The sequence below is a fragment of the Pelmatolapia mariae genome, linkage group LG22, assembly GCF_036321145.2.
Source record: "Pelmatolapia mariae isolate MD_Pm_ZW linkage group LG22, Pm_UMD_F_2, whole genome shotgun sequence".
Classification (NCBI taxonomy): domain Eukaryota; kingdom Metazoa; phylum Chordata; class Actinopteri; order Cichliformes; family Cichlidae; genus Pelmatolapia; species Pelmatolapia mariae.
Window position 1 is genome coordinate 13,476,334 of NC_086245.2, and position 14,167 is coordinate 13,490,500.

The 14,167-nt window shown below is 38.9% G+C and overlaps 1 protein-coding gene across 7 annotated transcripts in view; it reads left to right on the forward strand.

Annotated features, from left to right (window-relative positions):
* The first annotated feature begins 2,331 nt into the window (after positions 1 to 2,331).
* Positions 2,332 to 14,167, forward strand: part of LOC135932889 (sodium bicarbonate cotransporter 3-like) — a 44,420-nt gene continuing 32,584 nt past the window's right edge. For 3 of the 7 annotated variants that reach the window (XM_065470608.1, XM_065470612.1, XM_065470610.1), the window contains exon 1: positions 2,449 to 2,598. In XM_065470608.1, coding sequence (XP_065326680.1) covers positions 2,557 to 2,598 — 42 coding nt within the window. In that variant the 5' untranslated portion in view covers positions 2,449 to 2,556. Of the gene's footprint in view, positions 2,599 to 10,714; positions 10,883 to 14,167 lie in introns of those variants that run through there. The other 4 variants (XM_065470613.1, XM_065470614.1, XM_065470611.1 and 1 more) reach the window with 3 other exon arrangements.

Genomic DNA, 14,167 nt, shown 5'->3' on the forward strand with positions numbered 1-14,167 from the left:
CCTTCTAAACAGACCTTCCACTCTTGGGATCTCCGACAAACCCGTAGCTTGATTGCAATCATACCTCCTTGACCATTCCCAGTTTATTCAGCTTAAATCATTCTATTCTTGTCTATTATCAGCCACTTCTGGTGTACCCCATTCAGTCTTAGCTGCTCTTCTCTTCATAATATACATTCTCCATCTTCTTACCTTTTTCTTCTCTTTCATTATTTTGCCAATGACACTCAGTTATATTTCTCCTGCATGCCTGATTCCTCCCTTCCACCACCTTCTTTTACAGAATGCTTATCAGAATTGAAATCCTGGTTCAGCTCTAATTTTCTTAAGCTCAGTGACAATAAAAGTGAAACCCTTCTCTGCACCAAATCCAACTTACTGAAGGCAAGTCCTTTCAGGTTAAGAGCCTTGGTGTCATCCTTGAAGATTACGTCCTTTTCTTTCCATCCAGTTTGCGTCCAGTCTTGTTCAAAGCCTCGTTACCTCCTGCATTGACTGCTGTAATTCTCTTTTACATGGTCTTCCCCAAAAATCCCTCCATAAGCTTCAACTGGTTAAAAACTCAGCTGCTGGCATTATTACCAGAACCCCCTCCCACCTGTCATGGGTTGCACGGGCAGACCGTGTGGAGGGAGGAGGAGAACCAAAATGCAGACACTTGGAACAAAACTATAATTTAACAAAGGGTGAGCCGTTTATTTGTGGCTGGGAAAAGATAGAAAACAAAAGGCAGATGAACACTACTAACTAGAGCTAAACTGGGGAAAATTACATTTGAAACACAAGGGACAAAGAACAAAACCTTGAACATGATTAAAAACCTGAACACGAGGAGAGAACTCAACAGACAACCTGACACCAAATAAAGGAAGACAGAGAACTTAAATACACAGAATGGTAGTGAGGGAAGTGGAAACACATGGGGAACACAACTGACACAAACGAACATACAGAGAGAAAGCAAAACACACTGAACACAGAAACACGAGACTGTCAAAATAAAATAGGAAACATAATGAGAGGACGACTATGACAACACGAGATTGACAATATGACATGGAAAACAGAGACATGAAACACAAAACAGACTGGGGACACGGAATGATACACAAGGAGAGGAACATGGAAACAGATAAGGGGAACAAGGGACAGACATAACTAAAAATCATACATAGGGGACAAGAGATTTACACAGGAAACAAAAGGATACATAAACAAGGGAGCATGGATGAAACTTTAAACAAAACCTAATTAAGACCTAGTAATAATAATACTAGAACTTACCAGTACTCTAATACATCACAAGAAATCAGACAGACAAAATTAACTCAAAATACTGGGTCACAGACCCAGTGTCTTGACACCACCAACACATCACCTCTGTCCTTCAGGAACTTCACTGGCTCCATGTGAAATTCCCTGGCTAGCCCAGAGAAGGCTGCATCCCTCGCTCAAAACACACAGTCAAATTTTGATATGTAAGAGGATGGTACAGATTTAAACTTTTTCTTAGTCTTTACTACATGACCTGTCTTACAGATGAATGTTTTTAGAAGCCTGAGCTTATGTTATTTAATCACAAAAATATCAGCTTGTTCTTATCCCTTTATATTCTTTTACTTTTAGAATGAAACATGCAGGTGATGATATCTCTCTTTTAATTAAAAAAAAGTAATTAAAAAATGTCCACAGTTTTTTAGAGAGACATTAACCTCTTTCAAGGTTTACTTCTGAAAGATCCAGCCTATCCAGGATTCTCTTTTTATACACATTCATGTAACTAACCAATTAAGTAGTAAACTGTTAGACTTTGTGTTTTCCCAAGCATTTTTAGTTTTATAAAAGTGCACTTCAAACACTATTTTTTTGAATATTTTTTTCTATGAGATAAGATAGTAGTAAGATAAACCTGATTCACAATTAGGAAATTTACATTATTAAAGCGGCAAAGTGTATAGCATAACCTATAAAAATAACAATATATAACAAAAGGAAAAAACACTTTAAAATTGGAAGAAATGTAATTTAAATATTATCACATATATAATACAACAATACAACTGAATTTACTTTACATATTTTTTGTTTGTCGAACTTACACCCAGTACGAAAGAAAATGTCAAATGTGAAATGCCAAATTTAAAAAATGGATCCATCTTACCTTTTAACCAATCAAATATGGGCTGCTTGACTTATATAACTGTGTCAGTTTCTCTCTTCTGTCTTTCAGTGCCCTTATTAAGTCTAATTCTGATAATCATCCTCTACTCTACAACAGGGTTGACGAGGTAAAACATAAGAAAAGGTCCGTTTGGGACTTCACGCGTCAGAGGAGTAGACCCCACCCTTGTTATTTCGTTATGGATTTTAATTGGTCGAGAATGCCGGGCGTTGAAAGTCAATTGGAAACACGTCGCTGTCGATCACTTCAGAGGCGTTTCTTACCCAGTTCATAGGAAAACCACAAAGGCTGCCCCTTACCGCAACTATCAGCTGGGCCGGGCACTTCTGTACATCAGCTGGCAGAAACCGCTAACCGCTCGCAGGGCAGGTGAAATGGACTATCCTTCGGAACAAATGAGGCCCCTGTTGAGAGCAGTGAGTACCCGCACAGCACGACCCAGACGTCCGTTATCCCACCGCTGTAACTGTGCGGCTCTTTTGTACGTATTTGCCCCTTGTTTGCCAGGTAGCGGCACAAGTATCAGGGATGCGTGGGAGTCAGTGAGGCACCATCCGGCGACTGCTATTGTTAGCCGGCTTTCTATTTGTGTCACATGCCGTAGCTGCAAGTTCTCTTAGAAATGTATTTACCATCCCCGTTGTTATTCGCTTAGCTGGAATTGGTTTGCTTTGACATAATTAGCCTGCTCGGTTAACTTATTACCGTTATTAAGAACAAATGATATAAAAAATTGACTAAATCAATTACTTTGTTGCCAAAGTGGCTTACTTTAAGAAACAGAATATTTATATGGTTACAAGCATGAGGCTACTTTATCATGCTTGTAATTGATGACGGGTGACTGTACAGGCAGTTGTGCATTTTTCTCCTCACGTTCAACAAGTTAACCTGTCCGTTAAAATTAGTCTATGTGCCCCAGCTCCGCAAGCGAGGACATCTGCCGCTAGCACGTCTACAGAAATAAAGCCTCGTTTGCATATCAAATGCTCCCAGAATAGAAAGCCGCTTTCTGCTGTGACGTTTCCGTGTCAGGAAATGCTGCTAAAGCTTACTGTAAAGGTGCAGCTCGACAGGAAAAAATAAACACGTAAGTGAAAGGAAAAAAAATGCACAGCGTCAAAAGACTCAGGACCACCTCTCGACTATTTGGTGTTTAAACACAGTTGTGGCCGAGAACAGACCAAAGTCGCACATCTGTTGGTGTTAAAGATAGGAGGATGATAAGCGCATCAAACACACAGTGCTGCTTACAAGACCCCCTCCCAAAAAAGAGCTAAGTTTAAAATGCAGGCTGGGTGACTGACGTCATCGCTGGTGTAGGGTTATACACTTCTGTGTTTCTGTGGCATGCGTGTTTGTGCGCGTGAGAAAGTGTGCATGCAAGTGAGGAAGCTCAACCACACTAGCCGTACAGTGACAATGACTTGTCAGCTATCTGCGCACTTCTTCCCTAGACACGGAGGTCAGAATGTTCTCTGACACTAGGCCCCTTTGTGTGCTTACATATTTACACCAATCTCAAGAACATACCATTGGTGAGCTTTGAGTCGGGCAGTGTGTTTGGTTCAGCTACCATCTGTATGATTAAATGCATGAATCTGTTTCAACAAGCTGCTCATGGTATTATCAGGCTTGCTGTTTGACCACTGCTATTGTTGGGAGGCTTAATGAAATGTGCTTAAGCAGCGATAATCTTATTTAACTGCGACTGAAGACTTAGCAATTGTTTAGTTTGGCCCTGGCTCTTGTTCATTTAAAACGACTTGCTGTTAGAGTCCCACAAAGTATGCACGCATGCTATGTTCTGGCACAGAGCGGTCATTATTCCCTTGACTTTATGCCATATACAGTAGACTTGGGAATAACAAGACAACCCACAATATGATGCTATCACAATGCTTCACTCACGATACGATATTATTGCAATTTTAAACATTTTGCAATATGAGGATTATTGCAGTTATATATACTGCAATCAATTTTTTTTTTAAAAATTGCAAATTATGTCTTCAAAGTTAGACTTTGTCAGTATGTTTTATCCAATTGGATGAGTTTTTCTCACTTCAGTAATTTATTTATTTTTGCTGAAAAGAGAGATTGTCCAGCATGCAAACACTGTCACTAAAACCAGCCATAAATGTTGCCTTAAGACAGCCAGTCTGCTATCAGTCTGACATCAGTGTGATTGAATAGGGTCAAGTTGGCAATTACATGCATTCTACTTCTGATAAAACAGCAAAAAGTGTGTAATACCATCAAACTTTAGTCAGCACAAGTTGAAATTGTTTCTTTGTAAGGAGGTTGCTGTCCTATTATTACTTGTGTGACTTAGCCATTAGCTTCCTCTGAATGAGAAGGTAGCTTTGTCGAGCTAAGTCTGTCCAGTGTTGGATGTTTTTTTTTTTGGTTGAACCAATTGAACTTATGTTTGCTAGGCTAACGTCTAAGGATCTTGGAAAGAAAAGCGTCTGGACTTCTCCAAGTTTCCTTGAAGACATCTCATCTGAGAAGCTTCTTCAGTTCTAAGAGCAGTTGGGGGAGCGTTCCAGATTTTAAGGCCTATGGGAGTGTCCCTAAGAGGGTCATGGACTCCCATTGATCCTCTACCTAATCACATGAGCCAAGGTGTGAAAACAGGTGCGGGTCACAATCAGCCAAGGTTTCGGGTGAACCCATTGTGAAACCTAGCCTCACGCTATCATGTGATTTACTGAGGTCAAAAGGCCCAGGATGTGAGTGGGCGTTAAGGCGTCTGGGAAGGGATCACAAAACTGGATTTTAGATGGCAGACAGTTGGTGTCGTAAGCCACCGCCTCTGTTCAAAGATGGTTGTTCACAGTGGACATAGATGGCTTCTTTCACTCCTCTTTCAAGCCATCTGTCTTCTCTGTCAGAGTGACCTTTGTCCTTTAGATGCAGATTTACAGCCGTCACGGTGGCTCTTCTATGTTGTGCCATGCAGTTATGAAGTGGCTGTTTGGTCTCTCCAGTGTAGATGTGTGAGCATTCCTCACTACACTGTACAGCATACACTACGTTGTTAAGTTTGTGTTTAGGAGTTTTGTCTGTGGGATGAACCAGTTTTTGTCTGAGTGTGTGGCTGGCTCTGAAGTACACTGGGATGTCGTGTTTGGAGAAGACTCTCCTGAGCTTCTCTGATAAACTGGCTACATAGGGGATGACAACGTTGGTGCGTTTGTCTTTCTGTTCCTCCCTAGTTGGTGTCTGACCTTCTTTTCAGTGCAAAGAAGAAGCTTCTCGGTTGACAGGTGAAACGTCTTCAAGGAAACTTAAAAGAAGTCCAGACACTTTTCTTTTCAAGCTCCTTAGACTACAATGACCTGGATGACTGAGAACTTTCAGGATGAGCCCTCTCGTTCAGAGTATTTCTAGAGTATTTGAATTTATTTAATAAAATATCAATATTTGGTGATATAGTGCAATATATTGTGATGCAAAATATCACGATATTCTGCTGATAAGCTAGTTTCTTCTCAGGCAGTGTTTGTGGTATTTATACGGAGGCCTTTGCATGGGTTTTACTTCATGTTTAAGTGACCAGCCTCAGTGCTAGAGAATGTCTTTATTTTTATGGCAGAATAATTTTATGGTTGGCTATATTTTGCATGTTTGATCTTTATCATGAGTATATAGCCTTGAGTCTATTTCACCTGTCATGGGGTGAAAGATATGGTACACCCTGGACAGTAGAGCAGGGCGATATGACCAAAAATATTTATCACGATATACATTTGAAAATTTGCGATAATGATATAACTGACGATATAATTGACACTAGACAAAACACTTTACAACTGCACAACTTTATTAGTGCAAAAAAAAACCAAACATCAATGTATTTTCACTTAAACAAGCAGCTGTTTTTTATGTACATTAAAGTTCCATAAAAATTTAACAGTGCAAATGCAAATTCCTTGCTGACAGTTTAACCAAAAGGCATTTCCAGTGGAAATTGGCTGACATATCCTCAGCATAACCATGTATAATATCCACAAAACTTAAAAAGAGGTTATACACACATAATACGGTAATATTATGTTGAAGCACAGTACATATCACTCCGCGAGGCTCCTGCCTACGATAGCCATAATGCTCCGACAATCCATCAAGTTGTGCGGGTTCGTAGCTTAGCAAAGTCATACTAAAACATTTGACACATTTTTGAGCGCCGTGTACCACATAAAATCGTTTCGAGGTCAGTAAACACAACCAGAATTCATACATAAGGCACACGGGATTATAAGGGGCACTGTCGATTTTCAGAAAAATCAAAGGATTGATTTTAAGTGTGCCGTATTTTCCAGAAAACACGGTAATAACGACGGCCCGCTAGCATGCGCTACCAAAAATAGTGCTTTGTTGTGTATCTGACGGACGAAAGCTAAAGCAGTTCCACACTGAAGTTGCAGCATTTTTACAAACCAATTCTGGTCATTCCGTTTCATTTAACGATCCGCTTTCGCCCTTCTCATTCTTCGTCGCCGCCATGCTTTTTCCGCCATGTGTGTATGAAAACAAAGGCACTGCGCATGCGCGTTTTACCCATACTCTATCGCGATATTTCATTTTCTTATTGTTGCCCAACATTATACCGGTATTATCATGAATGGTATTATATGGCCCAGCCCTACTGGAAGGTTGCCAGTTAGTCTATCACAGGGAGGATATCTCAGGATAGATAATCATTCACACTCACATTCACACCTATGGCCTATTTAGGACTGCCAAATTAAAATAAACCATGCATGTTTTTGGACTGTGAGAAGAAACCAGAATACCTGTAGAGAGCATGCAAACTCTGCACAGAAACACAAACTCTACACAGCTGGTGGATTTAAACAGAGGATCTCTTGCTGTAAGGCAGCAGTGCTAAGTCCTTTGTATCATAGCAGAGCTATAAATACTATACCAAGAGTTTAAATGTCTTGAAGTGTATAAACATATTTATTGAGAAAAAAAACACAACAAAAAAAAACATAAACCACAAATTGTCTACAAACTAAACTTAGACCATTGGGGTTTCCCTTATTTGTATCTCGTCCATTTTGAATATTGGGCCTAATAAAGCCAAATGTGCTATTATTACCACCCCGATTTCTGTTTTTGTTTATTGACTGCACTGATCAACTTTAAAACTACTGATAGATTAAGTTATTAATATTAACCACCTTTTAGATCTATTGTAATGCAGTGTTCTGCTTGGAAACCTTGGGTCCTGGCATTCATATAGATTTTACTTGTACAGTCCACCTAAATAATGTTTCAGACCAAGCACCCTGTGATGACAGGGGTGTTTGCCATCTTGTTATAGTTAGAAGGATTTGAGAAAGAAAGGAAGGAAAGAAGGAAGAATGAAAGAAAAAAGAATTGCCTGCCTGGGTCAGAATCACAAAGACTTGTTCCACTGGTCTTGAGTGGTAGACGGTCTAAAATTGGCTCTTAGATCAGCTTGATCCAGCTAAGCTTCCTGATCCAGCACTACCCTGGGTAGAGTAAATGCTGTGTCTCAGAGGTTCTTTCTGTCTTTGAAGCAGAAATCATAGAAAAGCTTAAAGAAATTAGGTGATTCTATAACAAACCGACAGAAAAATGAATAATTTTAATGGATAGTAAACCTGAAGATTTCCAAGAAAAACAGTCCCAAATATTCCTTTGATTTAGTCAGTGTGGGGATTTGATTTTTTTATTTACTTTTCTCTTTTAGTAAGCAGTATGCTTAGACTTTGTAGTGTTGATTGGCATAGGAATTAATTGATGCCTTTTGCATTTTTTTGTAGTAGAAAACCAAATTTTTTTCACATTTTGTGTCTTTAAACTGACACAAAAAAGCAGCATTTTAAGCACTGAAAACTGTATGTTACTGGGTAAATGAGGCTTGTAGTAAAAAGTGATTTTAGTTCCCAGTTCCAGGAGAAAAGCAGTATATAGGCACCACTTCGTTTACTGTTGGCTGGCAATCTAATCTTGGGTGAACAGGAACACAAAAATGAACGTTGGGCAGGCTGTCTTGAATGTCCCCTTGACATTTTTCTTGAACTTTCTAGCAAGGAAAGGTTTGCGTATAACAACTGTTTTATATAATAATTTTATGCATTTGAATAGAATTGAAAAAAACAAAAAACAAACATGTTCTCACACTTGCAAAGAGTAAGAAGCTATTTTTTTCTTAATTTGGTGAGATAACTGATTAAGAGACTGACCAGTCAGAACCTTACAGTTGTAAAGCTGACATAGGGGTAGAAAGCAATGTCATGACAGGCAGAAATGTTCAACATTTAACATGTGACACAGAAATGACAAATACAGCTGGAGAATTTATTAGGTACACCTTTAACTCTTTGTGGCACAGATTCAATCAGATGCTGAAAACAGATTCCTCAGAGAATTTCCATGATGTGAATCTCCTGTTACACCTCTTCTGTGCTCTCTTGGATTGAGATCTCATGACTGTGGAGGCCATTTGAGTACAGTGAACTCATTGTTATGTTCAAGAAATAAGTTGAAGATCGTTTGGTTTGTGACATGGTGAGTTATCCTCCTAGAAGCAGCAATCAGACGATGGGTACACTGTGGTAAAAAAGGAATGGACATAGTTAACTAAAATACTTCGGTAGGCTGTTGTGTTTAGTACTAATTGACTACCTTTTAAGGGGCTCAAAATGTGCCAAGAAATATAACCAAGGCCATTACACTAACAGCAGCAGCCTGATCTGTTGACCTACCATCTAGATGTCAGTAAGTTTTTCACATCTTCTATTGTTAAGTTTTTGTAAGCCCATGTGAACTGTGAAGCCTCAGTTTCCTGTTGTTAGTTGTGGTGTGGTCTTCTGCTGCCTTCTTCCCATCTGCCTCAAGTTTTAACAGAAATGCTATTCTGCATACCTTGGTTGTAATGGATGGTTATTTGAGTTGCTTTGAGGTGATAGGAAGACAAAGTAACCTGGCCACTCTTGTCTGACCTCTGCCATGAACAAGTAATTGTCAGCTCACTCACTGGATATTTTCTTTTTTACGATCACTACCTGTTAACCTTTAGAAATGGTTGTGAAGGAAGATCCCAGCAGATTAGCAGGTTCTGAAAATGCTCAGCTCAGAATGTCACCAACAATCATGCCACGTTCAAAGTCACTTAAATGACCTTTCTTCCCCATTCTGATGCTCTACATCAGGGGTCCCCAATCCCAGTCCACGAGGGCCGGTGTCCCTGCAGGTTTTAGATGTGTCCTTGATCCATCACAGCTGATTTAAATGGATAAATTACCTTCTCAACATGTCTTGAAGTTCTCCAGAGGCCTGGTAATGAACTAATCATGTGATTCAGGTGTGTTGACCCAGGGTGAGATTTAAAACCTGCAGAGACACGGCCCTCGTGGACTAGGATTGGGGACCCCTGCTCTACATCTAGACCACATCTTCATGCCTATATTCTTAAATGCTTTGACCTGCTGCTATATAATTGGCTAATTAGGTGTTTACCTTAAAAAGAAATTGAACAGATGACCTAAAAAAGTGAGCAGTGAGTGTACATAAATGTCATAAATGTGCTGTTTATATTTCCTCAAGAACTGGGAACTGGTGGGTTTTTTTCTTTTTGTCTTTCGCAGGTACCAAACAGTTAAATAATTATGGCAACTCTAATATAAGAATATTTGTTAGTTGTTGCCAGATTTTAAGCTTATGCCTCTCCTAAAAACGATTATGCTGCGCGACACTGCTGGATGTTGCTGTGAGTTCAGCTTTGCAAAATCTCATGTTCTCATTTCCCTTAACCTCAACTCAATGTAGGTTCAGCCATTAGATGTCACTCTTTCTATTTGCTTTCATGTGTACTTTAAATCCCTTTTTATGATACATAATTTAATTTTAAGTTTGGCTTCACTTTGCCATTATGGGTTTGTGGTTAGTCTAATTTAAACTTTTAATAGGGTATCTCTGGTGTGGACAGGGATCCTGGGGGCTTCCTTGAATTAAAAAATAGACCCTTTTATTGCTGCTCAGGTTTCAGAATTATGGTCTTTTGCCCTGATCATAAGCACGATTGTTATATACAAGGAACAAATGGGTCACAGTTCCTTGCTAAATTACAGGTTGTTGAAAAACATGACCAACCTTGAAGCTATGATAAGGATTTTGAATGTCAAAGGCATTTGGAATCTCGATGATTTGAATACACAGCAGTTTGTCCTTTTTCAGTCCGTTGCACCCTGTGAGGAATGCCGAGCCCACACGTGTGCTTGTTTCTATTTATCTGTGTTGGTGGTGTCTCCTAATTTGTGACCTGAATACCTCAGCGGGTGAGCATTTGTATGTCCTCCAAATGTGTGTATGTGTCCTCTGTGTGATGGTGTGTGAGTGTGTTTTTAAGCTGTTGGCTGGGCGAATAAAATATTCATAGAGGCATGGTGGGATTGGCTGCTGTGCAAAGAGCGGGCTGACAGGGTAGAGCAGAGCACTGTGTGTTCTAAAGCAGCTCGCTCCCTCTCTCCCTTCCTCCCTCTGTATAAAGAGATGAGCCGAGGAAGAGGGAACAGACGAGTGTGACACCGCCGCGCATAGCTCCTTCTATAGCATAGATAACATCAGACAGAAGGAACTGGTTAACATCCCTGGTGCCTTTGCTTTGTGGATGTTTTAGTCTAAATGGATGAACAGAACGAAGGGGAACATGTGCTCACGGTACGTCTGATCCTGTGTGTATTTGTGTTTGTGTGCCTTACTGTCACGGTATGCTCTTGAGCCAGCAGCTCTGAATTTGCTGCATTTATGCTGTGTGTTTGTATTGATGTTGGTTTTTCTGGTTGTGTTCTTCTGCGGTGCAGCAGTGTAGTGGTCTGTGCAAATGAATGGGGCAGGTGGTCCGTACATTTGACCAGAATGAGAAAGGCAGAGGTGTGAGGATGACAGGGATAAGGTGTTTGAGGGGGCAAGCGGCTGTTATCTCATGGGATATGCCTCTTGAAATGGAATGATTTCCTTTCTACTGTTTTAATGGCCTCAAGCAGCACGAATGAGAGAAAGACAGACAGTCATGGCTGCTTTAAGCAGCGGGACAAGGAGAATAGGAAGCAAGAGAGGAGAGAGGAAAAGTACTGTCAGGGAAAGGAGGAGGTAGCAGGATCCAAACAAGGAGCATGCTGTCAATAGAGATAATGTTTATTGACTGAAGGGAAATTAATTGAAATGCTGGTTTTCCGCAATCTGGATAAAAGAGACTATATTTACATTAATTTTTTTTTTAATGTGTCTGTGTTTGCAGGCTCTGCATAAATGGGGGTGTTTGTTCCATCCATAAAAGCTGTTGGTTCATTTTTCAATTTACTATCCATCCAGGTCTTCAAATAACATGATTTAACTAGAGGTGTTAGGAAATATTAGGTGTCTATTAATAAACATTAATGGATGTTAAGGTATGGAATATCCTTTGAAATATTCAGTGAACGTTGACAAATTGGGAAGTGGAAGACTTTTAAGACCTTTGAAGGTTTAAAAAGCAATTTTTTTTAAATCTCCAGTGACAGAGTCAAATAATCTTTGAAATAACGAAGTTTGTGAGATGATCCTAATCAAGATTGGAGTTGCCTGCAGATAGTGGTTCACTGAGGAACATGCCAAGTACAAGCAACAGAGATCTATGAAGCTGCCATCGTGTAACTAAAGGGATCTAAGGATTTGCTGTTGATGTCTTGGCGCTATGCAAAACCACCAAGTCTTACAGTTAATCAGTCATATTTGTTCCTACTGTATAAAACTCTTCATGTAAACATTTCTGAAATGACTGCCACTTTACAAGATTCTCCGGTTGTTTCTTTGTGAACCTTGTGATGAGAGCTGGGTCTCTAACTACCACCCAAATAGCAGTTTTAGGTAGACAGGTCCACAGTGTTAAAGTCCAAAAGCGTCTATTTCTTACTATTTACAAGGTTGCTATGAATTTTTCCCTCATGGTAAGATGATCATTGTATAATTCTAGAGGTCAGTCATTTCAAACTACTTGTACTGTGGCCCATGTCACTCTTAATTGTGCATTGAAAAGGTGGCAATTTTTGACTGCCAACGCAATCTTCACCCGTCACATGACCGATATGATTTTTTTGTCAGCTTGCAGTCTTGCTTTGTGTTTAAGTTAGTTGAATGGTTGCGATTTTTACATAGCACAGAAGATCAGTACACATAGCAGATGTATAAGTGAGAGTAATCAGAATGGGACTTTAAAGGAGATGTCTGAAGATGGCAGCACCACTGGAAGGAGCCAAGAAGTGAACAAGGAGGTGACCTTGAAGTAGATACTGGCCAAATGTAAATCGTGTATTCTTTTTTTTCTTTTCTTTTTTTAATGGTCACTGAAGTAAGTCACTGAACTTTGTGATCGGACTTCATGCATGCACTCACTGAAAAGACCACTAGAGGGTCCCTTATCCTCCCTTATCTCTACTCTCGCAAAGAGAAAAGAGAGCAATGTATTAGGTAGTGGTCTATGGTTACATTAGTTTTCATCAAAACATGGATGGAAATTCAGGACTTTTTTTTCTTCTTTTTTTAAAAAAAAAAAAAAGAAACAAAGTACAAGAATAAATTAATTTAAAAAAAAAAAAAAAAAAAAAAAAAAAAAAATATATATATATATATATATATATATATATATATATATATATATATATATATATATATATATATATATATATATATATATATATATATATATATATATATATATATATATATATATAAGCACAATATCAGTGTGTATAAATACAGGAGGTACTGGCCAAAATAACATCACTACTGTTAGAGATATATTAAGTTAAATGCTTACAGTATTAAAAACTTGTTAGGCAGACAGGGTCATAATGTTGTGCCTCATTGGCATACTGTATCATGGAGCCCACTTTTTTAAGCAGCCATCTGTCTCAATTTTATGCGTCTATAGTTTTATTATCCCAATCAGAATATATTTATTTATATTTAATATTTGTGCTATGGTGTTATAATTTGAGACAAATTGGCAGTATACATTGTCATCTATAAGCTGCATTTGTAAGACAGAGATAGTATTCTGAGGACAGGTTTCTCACTATGTACTCTTGCGTCATTTCCTCTTCTTTGGATCAGATCCCAGTACAGCAGGGTTGGCAAAGAACCAAGATTAGACGGAACAAGGTCTGTTGTGTTGTTGGGTGGTTGTTTCATTCACTGTCTGTTTTGCTGAAGAGGTGTTTGGCAGCTGAGCCATTATTTTACTCCCTCACAAACACAGTAAAAGAAATGAGGTCAGCCTACACGTTGTTAATGATGAAATTAGTTTAAATTTGTTGACGGCTTAAAGTGAAGCAATGAATCAAATAGAATGAGAAGACTTCTTTTTAGTAATCTGTTAATTAGACTCATTTGTTTGCTATTTCCATTGGTGTTTTGTTACTAAGGAGTTTCGTTTTTAAACTCGTGCTACTTTTAATAAGTTTCAAGGATTAAAAAGATATTTTTTTTGTCGTTAGTCACATTAGTAACATTTGCACAAAACAAATGCAGTGTGTTAGTTCAAACAATGTGTCCAATATTCTAATTCAGCTGAGGCTGGAAGTGCAATTTAAGGTAAACATTACAGTAAAATATTAATATAGAGCACAACTAACCAATGTTTAGCAAATGCTGTTGCATTGTATTTATATCTTGATCGCGCGTGTGTGTGTGTGTGTGTGTGTGTGTGTGTGTGTGTGTGTGTGTGTGTGTGTGTGTGTGTGTGTGTGTGTGTGTGTGTGTGTGTGTGTGTACACCTAATTTCCTAAAAGAAAATCTTGAACAATAAATGAATATTTGCTGGTTCATATCGCCTTTATTTTACCTTTTGATAAATCCCCTTCTAAATGGTGAGTTCATACAGATTGTGTGCCTAGCTCATTGAATCGACACAAATGGCTTTTGTTTACTCTTAAAGCATCATGTGAGCTGTAAATCTCCACTCGT